Source organism: Nerophis lumbriciformis, linkage group LG14 (genome assembly GCF_033978685.3).
Source record: "Nerophis lumbriciformis linkage group LG14, RoL_Nlum_v2.1, whole genome shotgun sequence".
In the NCBI taxonomy this organism is placed as follows: domain Eukaryota; kingdom Metazoa; phylum Chordata; class Actinopteri; order Syngnathiformes; family Syngnathidae; genus Nerophis; species Nerophis lumbriciformis.
The window spans coordinates 4,738,261-4,761,323 of NC_084561.2; the positions used below are offsets into that span (position 1 = coordinate 4,738,261).

A 23,063-nucleotide genomic window follows, 5' to 3' on the forward strand; every position below is an offset into this window, starting at 1 on the left:
AATTTGAGGAGATGCCAATGAGTCCTGCTCAGCAACATAGTGTTCACCCTCATGACACTCTTTGATATCACACTCCTGGTGGCTGCACATCACTGCTTGTCTGCACTTGAACGTGGATGTTGAAACAAGGGCGGAGATATAACCTGAAACTTAAACTGGTCCGTCCACTCGAGCATTTCTGTCTTTATTACCAAAGCTATTTTTTGCCACTTCATTTATGTACTTAGCTACTGTATTTTTCGGAGTATAAGTCGCACCGGCCGAAAATGCATAATAAAGAAGGAAAAAAACATATATAAGTCGCATTTTTGGGGGAAATGTATTTGATAAAAGCCAACAGCAAGAATAGACATTTGAAAGGCAATTTAAAATAAATGAAGAATAGTGAACAACAGGCTGAATAAGTGTACGTTATATGAGGCATAAATAACCAACTGGTATGTTAACGTAACATATTATGGTAAGAGTCATTGAAATAACTATAACATATAGAACATGCTATACGTTTACCAAACAATCTGTCACTCCTAATCGCTAAATCCCATGAAATCTTACACATCTAGTCCAGGGGTCGGCAACCCTCGACTCTCTTTAGCGCCGCCCTAGTGGCTCTCTGGAGCTTTTTCAAAAATGCATGAAAAATGAAAAAAGATGAGGGGAAAAAAAAAATGTTTTGTTTTAATATGGTTTCTGTAGGAGGACAAACATGACACAAACCTCCCTAATTGTTATAAAGCACACTGTTTATACTAAACATGCTTCACTGATTCCAGTATTTGGCGAGCGCCGCTTTGTCCTACTAATTTTGGCGGTCCTTGAACTCACCGTAGTTTGTTTACATCAGGGGTGCTCACACTTTTTCTGCAGGCGAGCTACTTTTCAATTGATCAAGTCGTGGGGATCTACCTCATTCATATATATCATTTATATTTACTTATTTATGAAACATATGTTTTTGTTAACAAGTTAAAGGTGTTTAATGATAATGCAAGCATGTTTAACACACATAGTTAATATTGTTAATACATTAAAGGTGTTTAATGATAATACAATCATGTTTAATACATATAGTTAATATTGTTAACAAGTTAAAGGTGTTTAAAGATAATACAAGCATGTTTAACACATATTGTTAATAAATTAAAGGTGTTTAATGATAATACAAGTATGTTTAATACATATAGTTAATATTGTTAACAAGTTAAAGGTGTTTAATGACAATACAAGCATGTTTAACACATATAGTTAATATTGTTAACAAGTTAAAGGTGTTTAAAGATAATGCAAGCATGTTTAACACATATAGTTAATATTGTTAACAACTTAAAGGTGGTTAAAGATAATACAAGCATGTTTAACACAAATAGTTAATATTGTTAACAAGTTAAAGGTGGTTAAAAATAATACAAGCATGTTTAACACATATAGTTAATATTGTTAACAAGTTAAAGGTGTTTAATGACAATACAAGCATTTTTAACACATATCGTTAATATTGTTAACAAGTTAAAGGTGTTTAAAGATAATGCAAGCATGTTTAACACATATAGTTAATATTGTTAACAAGTTAAAGGTGGTTAAAAATAATACAAGCATGTTTAACACAAATAGTTAATATTGTTAACAAGTTAAAGGTGTCTAATGACAATACAAGCATTTTTAACACATATCGTTAATATTGTTAACAAGTTAAAGGTGTTTAAAGATAATACAAGCATGTTTAACACATATAGTTAATATTGTTAACAAGTTAAGGTGTTTAAAGATAATACAATCATGTTTAACGCATATAGATTCCTTTCTTTCATGAAGACAAGAATATAAGTTGGTGTATTACCTGATTGTGATGACTTGCATTGATTGGAATCAGACAGTAGTGATGATAACGTCCGCATTTTCGAATGGAGGAGAAAAAAAGACCTCCTTTCTGTCCAATACCACATGAAAGTGGTTGGTTTTTGGCATCTTATTTGTCCAGCTTCCGTACTCCTTTGTATACACTTTACAAGAAATACATTGTCGGCAAACTCCGTAGCTTACTAGCTTGTGCACGCCAGCTTTCTGAGACTCTTATTTTGGTAGCGCAAGCAGGATGAAGCAGCACTTTTATTGTGCAACTGTGCAGTCGGTCTTTGGAGTTTTGACAACAGGTACGGCGCCAGAGTCTGTTGAAATAAAGTGTTTCTCGCCTTCCAGTCGGTAATTTTAATGAGCTGGCAGCAGCCAGCGTCATCTCAGAAGACCCTCGGGTGCTGTGAATGTCAATCAAGTGACGAAAGTGAAGATTTATGATCGCTCATTTTTAGGACTATTTTTTTAATGCCTGGCTGGTGATCGACTGACACACCCTCCACGATCGATCGGTAGCTCGCGATCGACGTAATGAGCACCCCTGCTGTAGGAGGACAAACATGACACAAACCTCCCTAATTGTTACAAAGCACACTGTTTATATTAAACATGCTTCACTGATTCCAGTATTTGGCGAGCGCCGTTTTGTCCTACTAATTTTGGCGGTCCTTGAACTCACCGTAGTTTGTTTACATGTATAACTTTCTAGGACGTGTTTTATGCCACTTCTTTTTCTGTCTCATTTTTGTCCACCAAACTTTTAACGTTGTGCATGAAAGGTGAGTTTTGTTGATGTTATTGACTTGTGTGGAGTGCTAATCAGACATATTTGGTCATTGCCAGCTAATCGATGCTAACATGCTAATTAGGCTAGCTGTATGTACATATTGCATCATTATGCCTCATTTATAGCTACATTTGAGCTCATTTAGTTTCCTTTAAGTCCTCTTAATTCAATTTATATCTCATGACACACTATCTGTATGTAATATGGCTTTTAATTTTTTTAATTTTTGCGGCTCCAGACAGATTTGTTTTTGTATTTTTGGTCCAATATGGCTCTTTCAACATTTTGGGTTGCCGACCCCTGCTCTAGTCTGTTACGTGAACAGAGGTGGGTAGAGTAGCCAGAAATTGTACTCAAGTAAGAGTACTGTTACTTTAGAGATTTATTACTCAAGTAAAAGTAAGGAGTAGTCACCCAAATATTTACTTGAGTAAAAGTAAAAAGTATGTTGTGAAAAAACTACTCAAGTACTGAGTAACTGATGAGTAACATACACACACATATCATATATATATACATATATATATATATATATATATATATATATATATACATATATACACATACATTGATATATACAGTATATCATTTATATTTATTTATTTTGCCGTTTTTGTTTACATGTTAAAGGTGTTTTAATGAATATACAAGCATGTTTAACACATATAGATTCCTTTCTTTCATGAAGACAAGAATATAAGTTGGTGTATTACCTGATTCTGATGACTTGCATTGATTGTAATCAGACAGTAGTGATGATAACGTCCACGTTTTCAAATGGAGGAGAAAAAAAGTTCCTCCTTTCTGTCTAATACCACATGAAAGTGGTTGGTTTTTGGTATCTTATTTGTCCAGCTTCCATATTCGTTTTCACACACTTTACAAGAAATACATTGGCGGCAAATTCCGTAGCTTGCTAGCTTGTTTGCGCTGGCTTTCGGAGACTCTTATTTTGAAAGCGCAGGCGCGATGGAGCGGCACTTTTATTGTGAAGACAGGAACTGTGCAGTCAGTCTTTAGGCTTGTGACGGGATGTACGGTTGAAATAAAAAAGTGTCTTTTTCCGTCACACTTTTGATTGATTGATTGAAACTTTTATTAGTAGATTGCACAGTACAGTACATATTCCGTACAATTGACCACTAAATGGTAACACCCCAATAGGTTTTTCAACTTGTTTAAGTCAGGTCATGTGACCGCCTGGCTCTGTTTGATTGGTCCAACGTCACCAGTGACTGCATCTGATTGGTGGAACGGAGTCAAACGTCATTAGTGACTGCATTTTATTGGTGGAACGGAGTGAAACGTCACCAGTAAGGCAGGCACTATGAAGGTCTGTCTGACAGACCAAAACAAACAAAGCGTGCATTAACAGATCGATAAAAATTAGTAGCGAGTAGCGAGCTGAATGTAGATAAAAGTAGCGGAGTAAAAGTAGCCTTTCTTCCCTATAAATATACTCAAGTAAAAGTAAAAGTATGTTGCATTAAAACTACTCTTAGAAGTACAATTTATCCCAAAAGTTACTCAAGTAGATGTAACGGAGTAAATGTAGCGCGTTACTACCCACCTCTGTACGTGAATGAGCTAAATAATATTATTTGATATTTTACGCTAATGTGTAAATCATTTCACACATAAGTCGCTCTGAGTATAAGTCGCACTATGAAAAAAACTGCGAAAAATGCGGTAAATTTTTTATCTTTGAATTTTGTGAACGGAATTAATTTTTTTTAAATAGTGAGCAAACTTTGTGTGTTTAAAAATTCAGTGTATAAAAAAAAAAAAGAGTAAAAAAATGTCAGTGCAAGTTGCCATTGAAGCTTTAGCGGTTAGCATCTTGTGTCATCATGTTTTTTTTTTTTTAGCACGCTTAGTTATTCCTTTTCCTCTGGTCATCCAGGGATAACGATACTCGGAATAAACGCACCGTAAATTCCGGACTATAATCCGCTATTTTGTTTCCTACACTTTGAACCCTGCGGCTTATAAAACGGTGCGTCTAATTTAATGGATCTTTTTTCCTCGCTAACTGCCATAATGTCCTGTGTTTGATAGTTTTCAAAACAGAGCACTGAAATGTTGTTAATTGTTTGTGCTATGGCGCCATCTTTTGGACAAGTTAGCCCACTGCATATGCCGCGAATTGAAAGTGTACTTCTTATTTTTTTTTTGCCTCAAACCAAAAAAATAAAAACCATCCATAGTTTCTGCTCAAAAGGATTCCTTACTCATCACTCCGAGCAACGTTTGTAAGTTTTACAATATAACTAAAACAATTCCTATGTTACGGCTCAGGCTCCTGCCAACGCCGCTCATCCGTCTGTGCGCACCTCGGGACACGCCCACGGGTGCGCCGCGCGCGTCCCCGCCCTGCAGCAGCCACCAGCTGCAATCACTCACCGGCAATCTACACTCCTGGGTCTGATGAGGGCAAGCTCAATAAAGGACCAGTGGACCCAAGGATCGGCGCGGGAACTTAGTTTTCTCATGGTGTACCGTAAGGCTTATGATCTCTCTCTCTGCGTGTTTTCCCTCGTGTCTGACATCCTTGTTTGTTCTCCCGTGTCCCCGCAGTACCCTCCGTCGCCTGGAAAGTGAGCTGTGCGTTTCACTTTTCCCTGGATCTCCCTCTGGACTCTTGACTACCTCCTTCGTTTCTCGACCTCTCGCTCGCCCCTGGATTCCGACGCCTCTCTCTCGCCCCGGATAACCTGCCTGCCACATGGACTTCCTCGTATCTCGTTCAACACGTTGGTAACACTCACTTCAGTTAACTACACACATAGTCTTACACCACACACTCTTGTATTCTAGTTTACACTCCATTTCCTTAGTTAGTAGTATTGTTTATTATTATTTATATACATATATATATATATATATGTTGACTATATATATATATATATATAATAAATAATTGTATATACTGCCCCCTGGTGTCTGAGCCGTCACCTCCCTTTAGTCTAAACATAACATCCTACTTACTAAAGCTTTCATGCTTATTTGTACGTGCTAGCGTCGTTAGCATTAGCTCATATGCTAACACATTTACGAGTGTCTGTGTTAGTATTATTAACTTACAATAACATTCTTTTTGCATTGTTTCAGTTTCACAAATCCCTCGGTAAATTCGCCAAAACGTCACCGTGGAGTTATTGGGTCTGTTTAGCTGATTGGAGAGCTGGCTTGCGCAGCTAGTGGGTCCATGACCATGACTTCTGTTTTGTTTGATCGGCCGTTTTACTGCCTTGTTACAGACACTGTTTGGAAACAATTAAGGTATGTAAATAAACATTTACAGAATATTTATGTGTAAATAACTCATTTCACAACATCAATCAATCAATGTTTACTTTAAGGCTGAAACGACGCGTCGACGTAGTCGACGTCATCGGTTACGTAAATATGTCGACGCCGTTTTTGTGCGTCGGCGCGTCGCATATTTACGTCACACTACTTTACTGTCATGGCGGAGCGCAAAGCAGACGATGCGAGCGAGGGGAAAAAAGCACGCCAAAAGTCGTCAAAAGTGTGGGAGTATTTCAATAAACGGCCTAATAATGTTGTTGTATGCACACTGTGTCGAGCGGAAATGGCCTATCATAGCAGCACAACGGCTATGAAGGAACATTTGAAAAGAAAACACCCGACAGCGTTCTTGCCATCACCATCAACTAGTCAATCGTCCGCGTGAGTATACGTTGTCATCATTACACAAAATCATGAATGTGTCATTTGTATCTGCGTTGTAAATTCATAAACTAAAACACTGTTTCGCTCTGAGAGGCGCGTTTGGCGTGCCTGTTCAGTGTTTACAAAGACGCGCTCCTCTTTAACGCTAACGTTAATTAGTTGTGCAAATACCTTTTACAACATTAACAGTTACATATACTATGTACAAACCAACAATTAACTTTCACTTTAATCATACTATCATTGTTGTGTTATTAAGCAAAATAAGCAATACTTTTACTTTTGTTGAAATGTTTACACTTGTTACAGAATATTTCCGTTTTGCACTTTTTTGTATTGGATGTTTATCTTTATTTTTGCACATTTTAAAGCAAAATAAGCAATACTTTTACTTTAGAAATGCTTATACTATTGCAGAATATTAAGATTTGCACTGGATGTTTACTTTTATATTTGCACATTAAAAAGCAAATAAGCTACTTTTAATTTTGTTAAATGTTAAAAGTTTTAAATGTTTACATTGTTACAGAATATTTTGTCATGTTGTTGTCAATGTTGACTGAGTGGCCATACTTTTTTTTTTTGTAAATAAAAGCCATGCCTTTTGAAAAAACTGGCCTACATTTATTTTTTCCTCTTCATTTTAAATAAAAAAAAAAATCGGTAAAAGGAAAAATAATCTATAGATTAATCGAAAAAATAATCTATAGATTAACCGATTAATCGAAAAAAATAATCTATAGATTAATCGATAGAAAAATAATCGTTAGCTGCAGCCCTAGTTTACTTATATAGCCCTAAATCATGAGTGTCTCAAATATATTATTATATTATTATTATACATATATTAGTCGCATATATCTGCAACTAATGTATGGAAACATTTTTTTTAAATTTAAACATGTTGTGGGTGCAGCTTATATAGTCCGGAAAATATGCTCTTATTATTGTAAATTTTTTATGCCCTATTGAAAATAAGGAGCAGGATAAAACTATTTTATTTTAAATGCAACCTGATTATAATCCCTCCGCTTTCAAGGCAGAAAGGAAATGTAAACAAAATATTAAAATCACATTAAACACTTAACAATAAGCTCATAAAATGATCCAACATATGTAAGAAATGCGTAATAAAGTGTAAGAAAATAGTGAGAAAATGTAAACATGGAGAACTATTTTCGGCAGGTTTAGTGGCTGTGCTCTAAAGGGTGAGCACGGCTACGGTCCCTTTTGGGAAAAAAAATCCCCAAACTTTCCTTCAACAATTTCTTGAAAACCATTAAGATAATTAAATTTTTCGGTTTTAAAAAAAATAAAAAAATAAAAATAAAGATTTTCTAGTGTTATTAAAAAAACCGAATGATACAAGGATGTAAAAAAATATAAGAAGGGAACATGTTGAAAACCAAAGTGAGGATCACGTACTTGTGACGGCTGCCGCGAGTTCTGTTCGTAGAAGGTCTCCAGCTTAGGGACGGGTGCGGCTCGGATCCGAATCCGGTCCTTCACGCCTAAACGTTTGCCTAAGGGGACGGCGATGACCCTGAGGGGGGAGTGGGGGGGGACACACGGGAGACAGGAACCCTTCTTTAATATTCATGACATCAACAGCTGATCTGCGTGTGTGTGTCACACGCACAATGGCAGGGGGACAATGTTGTGTGTAACACTACCTAGACATCCTCACACAGGCAAGGAGGGGACTTACTGAGAAGGGCAAGAAAGGACACGCTCTCTGGTTACGTGACACACCTCAGCAGCTAATTGGGCGTCTGCACGTCTGTGTCACGACACAGTCCATGACACACTCCACGACACAATCCATGACACAGTCCATGACACACTCCATGACACAGTTCATGACACACTACATGATACAGTTCATAACACACTCCATGATACACTCCATGACACACTACATGACACAGTCCATGACACAGTCCATGACACAGTCCATGACACAGTTCGTGATACACTCCATGACACAGTCCATACCACACTCCATGACACACTCCATGACACACTCCATGATATACTCCATGACACACTACATGACACACTCCATGACACACTCCATGACATACTCCATGACATAGTCCATGACACACTCCATGACACACTACATGATACACTCCATGACACAGTTCATAACACACTACATGACACAGTCCATGACACAGTGCATGACACACTCCATGACATACTCCATGATACACTCCATGACACACTCCATGACACCGTCCATGACACAATCCATGACACACTCCATGACACACTCCATGACACAGTCCATGAGACAGTCCATGATACACTCCATGACACAGTTCATGACATACTACATGACACAGTTCATGACACACTCCATGATACACTCCATGACACAGTTCATAACACACTACATGACACACTACATGACACAGTTCATGACACACTCCATGATACACTCCATGACACAGTTCATAACACACTACATGACACAGTCCATGACACAGTCCATGACACAGTCCATGACACAGTCCATGACACAGTCCATGACACACTCCATGACACAGTCCATGACACACTACATGACACACTACATGACACACTCCATGACACAGTCCATGACACAGTCCATGACACACTCCATGACACAGTTCATGACACAATCCATGACACACTCTATGACACCGTCCATGACACAATCCATGACACACTCCATGACACAATCCATGACACACTCCATGACACAGTCCATGACACAGTCCATGACACACTCCATGACACAGTTCATGACACACTACATGACACAGTTCATGACACACTCCATGATACACTCCATGACACAGTTCATAACACACTACATGACACAGTCCATGACACAGTCCATGACACAGTCCATGACACAGTTTGTGATACACTCCATGACACAGTCCATACCACACTCCATGACACACTCCATGACACACTCCATGATATACTCCATGACACACTACATGACACACTCCATGACATACTCCATGACACACTCCATGACATAGTCCATGACACACTCCATGACACAGTCCATGACACACTCCATGACACACTCCATGACACACTCCATGACACACTACATGACACACTCCATGACACACTCCATGACATAGTCCATGACACACTCCATGACATAGTCCATGACACACTCCATGACACACTCCATGACACACTCCATTACATACTCCATGATACACTCCATGACACACTCCATGACACATCAATGACAAACTCCATGACACAGTCCATGACACACTCCATGACATACCTCATGACACAGTCCATGAAACACTCCATGACACACTACATGACATACTTTATGACACACTACACAACACACTCCATGACATAGTCCATGACACACTACACGAGACACTCCATGAAATAGTTTATGACACACTACACGACACACTCCATGACATACTCCATGACACAGTCCATGACACACTCCACGACATACCTTATGACACACTACACAACACACTCCATGACACACTCCATGACGTACTCCATGACACAGTCCATGACACAGTCCATGACACACTCCACGGCATACTTTATGACACACTACACGACACACTCCATGACACAGTCCATGACACAGTGCATGACAACAGTCCATGACATAGTCCATGACACAGTCCATGACATACTCCATGACACACTCCATGACACACTACATGACACACTTCATGACATACTCCATGACACACTCCATGACATAGTCTATGACACACTCCATGACACACTCCATGACACAGTCCATGACACACTACATGACACACTCCATGACACACTCCATGACACACTCCATGACACACTCCATGACATAGTCCATGACACACTCCATGACACAGTCCATGACACACTTCATGACACACTCCATGATACACTCCATGACACAATCCATGACACATCCATGACATACTCCATGACACAGTCCATGACACACTCCATGACATACCTCATGACACAGTCCATGACACACTCCATGACATACCTCATGACACAGTCCATGACAGAGTCCATGACACACTCCATGACACACTCCATGACACACTACATGACACACTCCATGAAATACTTTATGACACACTACACGACACACTCCATGACACAGTCCATGACACAGTTCATGACACAGTCCATGACACAATCCATGATACACTCCATGACACCATCCATGACACAATCCATGACACACTCCATGACACAGTCATGACACAATCCATGACACAGTCCATGACACACTCCATGACACAGTCCATGACACAGTCCATGACACAGTTCATGACACAGTCCATGACACAATCCATGACACACTCCATGACACCGTCTATGACACAATCCATGACACAATCCATGACACACTCCATGACACAGTCCATGACACAGTCCATGATACACTCCATGATACACTCCATGACACAGTTCATGACACACTACATGACACAGTTCATGACACACTCCATGATACACTCCATGACACAGTTCATAACACACTACATGACACAACCCATGACACAGTCCATGACACAGTTTGTGATACACTCCATGACACACTCCATACCACACTCCATGACACACTCCATGATATACTCCATGACACACTCCATGACACAGTCCATGACACACTACATGACAGACTCCATGACATACTCCATGACACACTCCATGACACACTCCATGACACACTCCACGACATACTTTATGACACACTACACGACACACTCCATGACACACTCCATGATGTATTCCATGACACACTCCATGACACAGTCCATGACACACTCCATGACACAGTCCATGACACACTCCACGGCATACTTTATGACACACTACACGACACACTCCATGACACAGCACATGACACAGTCCATGACACAGTCCATGACACACTCCATGACACAGTCCATGACACAGTCCATGACACAGTCCATGACACAGTCCTTGACATAGTCCATGACACAGTCAATGACACACTTAATGACACACTCACAGACGGCGGCCATGACACAGTCCATGACACAGTCCATGACACACTACATGACACACTCCATGATATACTCCATGACACACTCCATGAAACACTCCATGACACATGCCATGACACATGCCATGACACACTCCATGACACAGTCCATGACACAGTCCATGACACAGTCCATGACACATTCCATGACACACTCCATGACACAGTCCATGACACACTACATGACACACTCCATGACATACTCCATGACATACTACACGACACAGTCCATGACACACTCAATGACATACTCCATGACACAGTCCATGACATACTCCATGACACACTCCATGATACACTCTATGACACACTCCATGACACAATCTGTGGCACACTCCATGACACACTCCGTGACACACTAAACGACACACTCCATGACACAGTCCATGACACAGTCCATGACACACTACATGACAAAATATATGACACAGTCAATGACACAGTCAATGACACACTCCATGACACAGTCCATGACACACTCTATGACATACTCCATGACATACTCCATGACATACTCCATGGCACAGTCCATGACACACTACATGACACACTCCATGACCCAGTCCATGACACAGTCCATGACACACTACATGACACACTCCATGACATACTCCATGACACACTACACGACACACTCCATGACACACTCCATGACACAGTCCATGACACAGTCAATGACACAGTCCATGACACAGGCCATGACACAGTCCATGACACACTACATGACACACTCCATGACCCAGTCCATTACACAGTCCATGACACACTACATGACACACTCCATGACATACTCCATGACACACTACACGACACACTCCATGACACACTCCATGATACAGTCCATGACACAGTCAATGACACACTCCATGACCCAGTCCATTACACAGTCCATGACACACTACATGACACACTCCATGACATAATCCATGACACACTACACGACACACTCCATGACACACTCCATGACACACTCCATGACACAGTCCATGACACAGTCAATGACACAGTCAATGACACACTCCATGACACTGTCCATGACACACTCCATGACACACTCACAGAATGCGGCACATGATGTAGAGCATCAGAGCAGGCAAAAAAGTGAGTCAAACAAACAAACAAACAAACAAAGTGGTATCTAAAAGCAGGAGGTGAGTCAAACAAACAAAGTGGTATCTAAAAGCAGGAGGTGAGTCAAACAAACAAACAAAGTGGTCTCTAAAATCAGGAGGTGAGTCAAACAAACAAACAAAGTGGTATCTAAAAGCAGGAGGTGAGTCAAACAAACAAACAAAGTGGTATCTAAAAGCAGGAGGTGAGTCAAACAAACAAACAAAGTGGTATCTAAAATCAGGAGGTGAGTCAAACAAACAAAGTGGTATCTAAAAGCAGGAGGTGAGTCAAACAAACAAACAAAGTGGTATCTAAAAGCAGGAGGTGAGTCAAACAAACAAACAAAGTGGTATCTAAAAGCAGGAGGTGAGTCAAACAAACAAACAAAGTGGTCTCTAAAAGCAGGAGGTGAGTCAAACAAACAAACAAAGTGGTATCTAAAAGCAGGAGGTGAGTCAAACAAACAAACAAAGTGGTATCTAAAAGCAGGAGGTGAGTCAAACAAGCAAACAAAGTGGTATCTAAAATCAGGAGGTGAGTCAAACAAACAAAGTGGTATCTAAAAGCAGGAGGTGAGTCAAACAAACAAACAAAGTGGTATCTGCGCCTGCATGACACTTGCAGCATGATGACAGTCATGTGACAGAACCTGTCATGTGCACACCAAACTTGCCTTTCAACTTGTCCTGCACTGCTGCACTCTCACACACCAGCAACGTTTACCTTCTTTCACTTTCTACGTCAGAGTTGTCACAATACCAGAACGTCACTGGTCGATACTTATGAACAGCCAACATTCTTCATTCTTTCCCTTTTAGTATGGAGGTTTATTTGTGTTTTTATTACGAAAACTTTTTTTGACACTGAATTTATGAAACTGATTTTTTTGCGCTGGAATTTTGTGAACTGAATTTTTTTACACTAATTTTTTAGACTGAATTTCTATACACTGGATTTTTTTAAACTGATTTTTTTACACTAATTTTTTAGACTGAATTTGTATACACTGATTTTTTTTCAATGAAATTGTCAGCATACTTTTGGTGTTATAAAAATTCCTATCACGAAAAAAAAATTATCTTTCAATTTTTCTACCGCTTGTCCCTCTAAGGGATTGCGGGTGTGGCTGGAGCCAATTAATTTACATAAATTCAGTGTCAAAAAAAGCTTTTGAATTTTGGGAACTGAATTTTTTTTTTTTTACACTATTACAAAAGCTTTTTTTGGACACTGAAATCATGTAACTGAATTTTTTTGCATTTTAATTTTTTTAACTGATTTTTTAGACTGAATGTTTTTTACACTGATTTTTTTTTACACTGAATTTTTATACACTGTTTGTTTTTCAATGAAATTGTCTACATAATTAGGTGTAAAAAAAAAAATTCCTTTCACAAAATTCAAATGCAAAAAAATTCTTCCATCCATTTTTCTACCGCTTGTCCCTCTCAGGGATTGCCGGGGTGGCTGGAGCCAATTAATTTACATAAGTTCAGTGTCAAAAAAAGCTTTAGAATTTTGGGAACTTAATTTTTTTACACCATTACAAAAGCTTTTTTTGGACACTGAAATCAATGTAACTGAATTTTTTGCGTAAAATTTTTTTTTGAACTGATTTTTTACACTGAATATTTTTTACACTGAATTGTTTTTACACTGAACTTTGACGCACTGATTTTTTTTTACACTGAATTTTTATACACTGATTTTTTTTTTAATGAAATTGTCAACATAATTTGGTGTAAAAAAATTAATTTCACAAAATTCAAACGCAAAACCATTCATCCATCCATTTTCTACCGCTTGTCCCTCTCGGGAGTTGCGGGGGTGGCTGGAGCCAATTAATTTACATAAATTCAGTGTCAAAAAAAGCTTTAGAATTTTGGGAACTGAATTTTTTTACACATTACAAAAGCTTTTTTTGGACACTGAAATCATGTAACTGAATTTTTGGCGTAAAATTTTTTTTAACTGATTTTTTATACACTGAATTTTTTTACAAAACATTTTTTTACACTGAACTATTATACACTGATTTTTTTTACACAGAATTTTTATACACTGAATTTTTGTCAATGAAATTGTCAACAGAAATTGGTGTAAAAAAATACATTTCATGGAATTCAAATGCAAAAAAATTCCTCCATTCATTTTTCTACCACTTGTCCCTCTCGGGGGTTGCGGGGGTGGCTGGAGCCAATTAATTTACATAAGTTCAGTGTCAAAAAAAATCTTTTGAATTTTGGGAACTGAATTTTTTTTTTTTTACACTATTCCAAAAGCTTTTTTTGGACACTGAAATCATGTAACTGAATTTTTTGCATTTGAATTTTTTTAACTGATTTTTTTAACTGATTTTTTTAGACTGAATGTTTTTTACACTGATTTTTTTTTACACTGAATTTTTATACACTGTTTTTTTTTTCAATGAAATTGTCAACATAATTAGGTGTAAAATAAAATTCCTTTCACGAAATTCAAATGCAAAAAAATTCCTCCATCCATTTTTCTACCGCTTGGAGCCAATTAATTTACATAAGTTCAGTGTCAAAAAAAGCTTTAGAATTTTGGGAACTTAATTTTTTTACACTATTACAAAAGCTTTTATTGGACACTGAAATCATGTAACTGAATTATTTGCGTAAAAAATTTTTTTGAACTGATTTTTTACACTGAATATTTTTTACACTGAATTTTTTTACACTGAACTTTTACACACTGATTTTTTTTACACTGAATTTTTATACACTGATTTTTTTTTAATTAAATTGTCAACATAATTTGGTGTAAAAAAATTATTTTCACAAAATTCAAACGCAAAAACATTCACCCATCCATTTTTCTACCGCTTGTCCCTCTCGGGGGTTGCGGGGGTGGCTGGAGCCAATTAATTTACATAAATTCAGTGTCAAAAAAAGCTTTAGAATTTTGGGAACTTAATTTTTTTACACTATTACAAAAACTTTTTTTGGACACTGAAATCAATGTAACTGAATTTTTTGCGTAAAATTTTTTTTTGAACTGATTTTTTACACTGAATATGTTTTATACTAAATTTTTTTACACTGAACTTTTACACACTGATTTTTTTTACACTGAATTTTTGTACACTGATTTTTTTCAATGAAATTGTCAACATAATTTGGTGTAAAAAAATTAATATCACAAAATTCAAACGCAAAACCATTCATCCATCCATTTCCTACCGCTTGTCCCTCTCGGGGGTTGCGGGGGTGGCTGGAGCCAATTAATTTACATAAATTCAGTGTCAAAAAAAGCTTTAGAATTTTGGGAACTTAATTTTTTTACACATTACAAAAGCTTTTTTTGGACACTGAAATCATGTAACTGAATTTTTGGCGTAAAATTTTTTTGAACTTATTTTTTATACACTGAATTTTTTTACAAAACATTTTTTTACACTGAACTATTATACACTGATTTTTTTTACACAGAATTTTTATACACTGAATTTTTGTCAATGAAATTGTCAACAGAAATTGGTGTAAAAAAATAAATTTCATGGAATTCAAATGCAAAAAAATTCCTCCATCCATTTTTCTACCACTTGTCCCTCTCAGGGGTTGCGGGGGTGGCTGGAGCCAATTAATTTACATAAGTTCAGTGTCAAAAAAAATCTTTTGAATTTTGGGAACTGAATTTTCTTTTTTTTTACACTATTACAAAAGCTTTTTTTGGACACTGAAATCATGTAACTGAATTTTTTGCATTTGAATTTTTTTAACTGATTTTTTAGACTGAATGTTTTTTACACTGATTTTTTTTTTACACTGAATTTTTATACACTGTTTTTTTTTTCAATGAAATTGTCAACATAATTAGGTGTAAAAAAAAATTCCTTTCACGAAATTCAAATGCAAAAAAATTCCTCCATCCATTTTTCTACCGCTTGTCCCTCTCAAGAAGCCAATTAATTTACATAAGTTCAGTGTCAAAAAAAGCTTTAGAATTTTGGGAACTTAATTTTTTTACACTATTACAAAAACTTTTTTTGGACACTGAAATCAATGTAACTGAATTTTTTGCGTAAAATTTTTTTTTGAACTGATTTTTTACACTGAATATTTTTTACATTGAATTTTTTTTACACTGAACTTTTACACACTGATTTTTTTTACACTGAATTTTTATACACTGATTTTTTTTCAATGAAATTGTCAACATAATTTGGTGTAAAAAAATTAATTTCACAAAATTCAAACACAAAACCATTCATCCATCCATTTTCTACCGCTTGTCCCTCTCGGGGGTTGCGGGGGTGGCTGGAGCCAATTAATTTACATACGTTCAGTGTCAAAAAAAGTTTTAGAATTTTGGGAACTTATTTTTTTTACACATTACAAAAGCTTTTTTTGGACACTGAAATCATGTAACTGAATTTTTGGCGTAAACTTTTTTTTTGAACTGATTTTTTACACTGAATATTTTTTACACTTAATTTTTTTTACACTGAACTTTTACACACTGATTTTTTTTACACTGATTTTTTTTCAATGAAATTGTCAACATAATTAGGTGTAAAAAAAAAATTCCTTTCACGAAATTCAAATGCAAAAAAATTCTTCTATCCATTTTTCTACCGCTTGTCCCTCTCAGGGATTGCGGGGGTGGCTGGAGCCAATTAATTTACATAAATTCAGTGTCAAAAAAAGCTTTAGAATTTTGGGAACTTAATTTTTTTACACATTACAAAAGCTTTTTTTGGACACTGAAATCATGTAACTGAATTTTTGGCGTAAAATTTTTTTGAACTGAATTTTTTTACAAAACATTTTTTTACACTGAACTATTATACACTTATTTTTTTTACACAGAATTTTTATACACTGAATTTTTGTCAATGAAATTGTCAACAGAAATTGGTGTAAAAAATAAATTTCATGGAATTCAAATGCAAAAAAATTCCTCCATCCATTTTTCTACCACTTGTCCCTCTCGGGGGTTGCGGGGGTGGCTGGAGCCAATTAATTTACATAAGTTCAGTGTCAAAAAAAATCTTTTGAATTTTGGGAACTGAATTTTTTTTTTTTACACTATTACAAAAGCTCTTTTTGGACACTGAAATCATGTAACTGAATTTTTTGCATTTGAATTTTTTTAACTGATTTTTTAGACTGAATGTTTTTACACTGATTTTTTTTACACTGAATTTTTATACACTGTTTTTTTTTTCCAATGAAATTGTCAACATAATTAGGTGTAAAAAAAAAATTCCTTTCACAAAATTCAAATGCAAAAAAATTCTTCCATTCATTTTTCTACCGCTTGTCCCTCTCAGGGATTGCCGGGGTCGCTGGAGCCAATTAATTTACATAAGTTCAGTGTCAAAAAAAGCTTTAGAATTTTGGGAACTTAATTTTTTTACACTATTACAAAAGCTTTTTTTGGACACTGAAATCATGTAACTGAATTTTTTGCGTAAAATTTTTTTTTTGAACTGATTTTTTACACTGAATATTTTTTACACTGAATTTTTTTTACACTGAACTTTTACACACTGATTTTTTTTACACTGAATTTTTATACACTGATTTTTTTTCAATGAAATTGTCAACATAATTTGGTGTAAAAAAAATAATTTCACAAAATTCAAACGCAAAACCATTCATTCATCCATTTTCTACCGCTTGTCCCTCTCGGGGGTTGCGGGGGTGGCTGGAGCCAATTAATTTACATAAATTCAGTGTCAAAAAAAGCTTTAGAATTTTGGGAACTTAATTTTTTTACACTATTACAAAAGCTTTTTTTGGACACTGAAATCATGTAACTGAATTTTTGGCGTAAAATTTTTTTGAACTGATTTTTTATACACTGAATTTTTTAACAAAACATTTTTTTACACTGAACTATTATACACTGATTTTTTTACACAGAATTTTTATACACTGAATTTTCGTCAATGAAATTGTCAACAGAAATTGGTGTAAAAAAATAAATTTCATGGAATTCAAATGCAAAAAAATTCCTCCATCCATTTTTCTACCACTTGTCCCTCTCGGGGGTTGCGGGGGTGGCTGGAGCCAATTAATTTACATAAGTTCAGTGTCAAAAAAAAGCTTTTGAATTTTGGGAACTGAATTTTTTTTTTTTTACACTATTACAAAAGCTTTTTTTGGACACTGAAATCATGTAACTGAATTTTTTGCATTCGAATTTTTTTAACTGATTTTTTAGACTGAATGTTTTTTACACTGATTTTTTTTTACACTGAATTTTTATACACTGTTTTTTTTTCAATGAAATTGTCAACATAATTAGGTGTAAAAAAAAATTCCTTTCACGAAATTCAAATGCAAAAAAATTCCTCCATCCATTTTTCTACCGCTTGTCCCTCTCGGGGATTGCCGGGGTGGCTGGAGCCAATTAATTTACATAAGTTCAGTGTCAAAAAAAGCTTTAGAATTTTGGGAACTTAATTTTTTTACACTATTACAAAAGCTTTTTTTGGACACTGAAATCATGTAACTGAATTTTTTGCATTCAAATTTTTTTAACTGATTTTTAGACTGAATGTTTTTTACACTGATTTTTTTTTACACTGAATTTTTATACACTGGTTTTTTTTTCCAAATTATTATACATATTATACATAATTAGGTGTAAAAAAAAAATCCTTTCACGAAATTCAAATGCAAAAAAATTCCTCCATCCATTTTTCTACCGCTTGTCCCTCTCAGGGATTGCCGGGGTGGCGCCAATTAATTTACATAAGTTCAGTGTCAAAAAAAGCTTTAGAATTTTGGGAACTGAATTTTTTTACACTATTACAAAAGCTTTTTTTGGACACTGAAATCATGTAACTGAATTTTTTGCGTAACATTTTTTTGAACTGATTTTTTATACACAGAATTTTTTTACAAAACATTTTTTTTACACTGAACTATTATACACTTATTTTTTTTACACATAATTTTTATACACTGAATTTTTGTCAGTGAAATTGTCAACAGAAATTGGTGTAAAAAAATTAATTTCATGGAATTCAAATGCAAAAAAATTCCTCCATCCATTTTTCTACCACTTGTCCCTCTCGGGGGTTGCGGGGGTGGCTGGAGCCAATTAATTTACATAAGTTCAGTGTCAAAAAAAAGCTTTTGAATTTAGGGAACTGAATTTTTTTTTTTTTTACACTATTACAAAAGCTTTTTTTGGACACTGAAATCATGTAACTGAATTTTTTGCATTTGAATTTTTTTTAACTGCATTTTTAGACTGAATGTTTTTTACACTGATTTTTTTTACACTGAACTTTTATACACTGCCCACAATAGCTGAATAGACAAGCGTTTTGTCAATAACAAACCTCTAACCAACACATTTTACACAGCAATTAGGCTATTTTCCTGTTCCTGAGCCCATGTGGTGATATCCTTTACACACTGATGTCGCTTTTTGATGCAGTACCATCTCAGGGATCCGCGGTCCGTAATATCATGGCTTACGTGCAGTGATTTCTCCAGAATCTTTTAACCTTTTGATGATATTACGGAGCGTAGATGGTGAACTCCCTAAATTCCTTGCAATAGCTGGTTGAGAAATGTTGTTCTTAAACAATTCGTTAACGCATTTGTCGACAAAGTGGTGACCCTCGCCCGGTCCTTGTTTGTGAACGACTGAGCATTTCATGGAAATACCCAATCATGGCACCCACCTGTTCCCAATTAGCCTGTTCACCTGTGGGATGTTCCAAATAAGTCTTTGATGAGCATTCCTCAACTTTCTCACTCGTTTTTGCCACTTGTGCCAGCTTTTCTGAAACATGTTGCAGGCATCAAATTCCAAATGAGCTAATATTTGCAAAAATTAACAAAGTTTACCAGTGTGAACATGAAATATCTTGTCTTTGCAGTCTATTCAATTGAATATAAGTTGAAAAGGATTTGTTGTATTCTCTTTTTATTGACCATTTACACAACGTGACAACTTCACTGCTTTTGGCCAAACCTTTACTGAGTCTTGTTAAAAGAAATATCTTGTCTTTGCAGTCTATTCAATTGAATATAAGTTGAAAAGGATTTGTTGTATTCTCTTTTTATTGACCATTTACACAACGTGACAACTTCACTGCTTTTGGCCAAACCTTTACTGAGTCTTGTTAAAAGAAATATCTTGTCTTTGCAGTCTATTCAATTGAATATAAGTTGAAAAGGATTTGTTGTATTCTCTTTTTATTTACCATTTACACAACGTGACAACTTCACTGCTTTTGGCCAAACCTTTACTGAGTCTTGTTAAAAGAAATATCTTGTCTTTGCAGTCTATTCAATTGAATATAAGTTGAAAAGGATTCGTTGTATTCTCTTTTTATTTACCATTTACACAACGTGACAACTTCACCGCTTTTGGTTCACGTGTGTTTACGTGTCTCAGGATAGTTTATATTAACAAAGCCAGTTTCCTTGTATGACTCGACAACCTGCCGAGCTCGTTTCTAATCTTGAAGACACGTTCTCCCTTCCTCGGCGCCACTTATGGAAAGTGAAAGCGTCACAAACTGGGGATTATTTTCACATGACAAGAGTGTCACGTCTGAGCCTTCGTGAAAAAGCTCGGGGAATGTTTTGTTGAATGACGCGCGGGCTAATTATTTCAGCTCCCGGTCGAATTAAACAAACGCCAACGCCGCCGTTTTGTCTGGGTGTGCCAGCAGGGGGGGTGTAATTGGCACATCTGGGGGTTTAAAATGCAGAACGGCATTGCAAAAGAACACAATCCCAGCTTTTATTGGCCTCTAGAGGCACACGCCTGTGCACTCGCAGCCTTTCACAGGCCAAACATGCAGTCAGCAGCTAAAAGTGTTTACTCATGATGCACACACACACACACACACACACACACACACATGTATTTGTTACCTTCTTGAGGCTTGTGAAAAATGCCTACCTCTTTAGGACCAGCCTTTCTAGATATATAAAGAAGTGTATTTACAACATTAATAATATATACATACTGTGCGAATATAAAAAAGTTTGTTGTGAAAAATGAGTTGGAATTTCACAAGAAAAGGGTCACAATTTCACAAGAAAAACTTAGAATTTTGGCAGTATTATAATAAAAGTCGTAATTTTACTCAACGCAAGTCAAAATTTTACAAGAAAAACTGAACATTTGTGCAATATTATGATAAAAGTTGGAATTTCACTCAATAACAGTCGCTGTTTTACAAGAAAAGCTTAAAATTTTGGGAATTTTATGAAAAGAGTCGTAATTTTACTCGCAATATTCGAAATTTTATGAGAAAACTTTCAAATTTTGGCAATTTTATGAAAAGAGTCGTAATTTTACTCGCAATTTTCACAATTTTATGAGAAAACTTTCAAATTTTGGCAATTTTATAATAATAATCGGAATTTTACTTGGCAAAATTATGACAAAAGTCATGATTTTACTCAAAAACAATGTCACTATTTTACAAGAATAACAAAAAAATGGGCAGTATTGTGATAAAAGTCAGAATTTTATATGACAAATGTCACCATTTTGCATTAAAAAGTAATAATTCGACATAAAAAAGTAATAATTTTACAAGAAAATATTGCAATATTACAGAAACTGTAAATTGTTCCCAATTTTATTTTAAAAAAGTCGACACATTTTGAGAAAAAGACTGCTTTTAGTTATTTTTATTTTTTGTTTGTTTGTAATTGGTTTTTAATCTTCATTATTTACTTCAAGTTATTACAGTATGTCTCTATATACATATTTATTTTATTTTTTGTACTTATTTTGGCCAAAGGGGGCGCATTTCAATTTCTTACACACACTTGTTATTTCATATGTTGACCAGAGGGGGAGCACTTTTAAAAGCGACACACGGTCAATGTGAAACATTCTCTATTAGATGCAATGTTATTGGGACCATGATTTATGTCGTCACTTGTTCACACCTCCTCACATGGAAGATACTTTTACGTCTTCATGTCTCAAGAAGAGTAGAAATACAAGAACAAACAAACACACACGCACACACACACACACACACACACACACACACACACACACACACACACACACACACACACACACACACACACACACACACACACACACACACATGTATTTGTTACCTTCTTGAGTCTTGTGAAAAATGCCTACCTCTTTAGGACCAGCCTTTCTAGATATATAAAGAAGTGTATTTACAACATTAATAATATATACATACTGTGCGAATATAAAAAAGTTTGTTGTGAAAAATGAGTTGGAATTTCACAAGAAAAGGGTCACAATTTCACAAGAAAAACTTCGAATGTTGGCAGTATTATGATAAAAGTCTTAATTTTACTCAACGCAAGTCAAAATTTTACAAGAAAAACTTGTGCAATATTATGATAAAAGTTGGAATTTTACTCAATAACAGTCGCAATTTTACAAGAAAAGCTTACAATTTCGGCAAGTCTATGAAAAGAGTCGTAATTTTACTCGACCAAAGTCACAATTTAATAAGACAACTTTAACATTCTGGCAATTTTATAATAATAATCGGAATTTTACTTGGCAAAATTATGACAAAAGTCATGATTTTACTCAAGAAAAATGTCACTATTTTAC

General features: G+C 35.9%; 1 protein-coding gene across 1 annotated transcript in view; it reads right to left on the bottom strand.

Annotated features, from left to right (window-relative positions):
- The window catches only part of cers4a (ceramide synthase 4a), a 93,289-nt gene that overhangs the window by 52,138 nt on the left and 18,088 nt on the right, over positions 1 to 23,063 (bottom strand). The window contains exon 2 of the mRNA XM_061976202.2: positions 7,760 to 7,877. Coding sequence (XP_061832186.1) covers positions 7,760 to 7,877 — 118 coding nt within the window. The remainder of the gene's footprint in view (positions 1 to 7,759; positions 7,878 to 23,063) is intronic.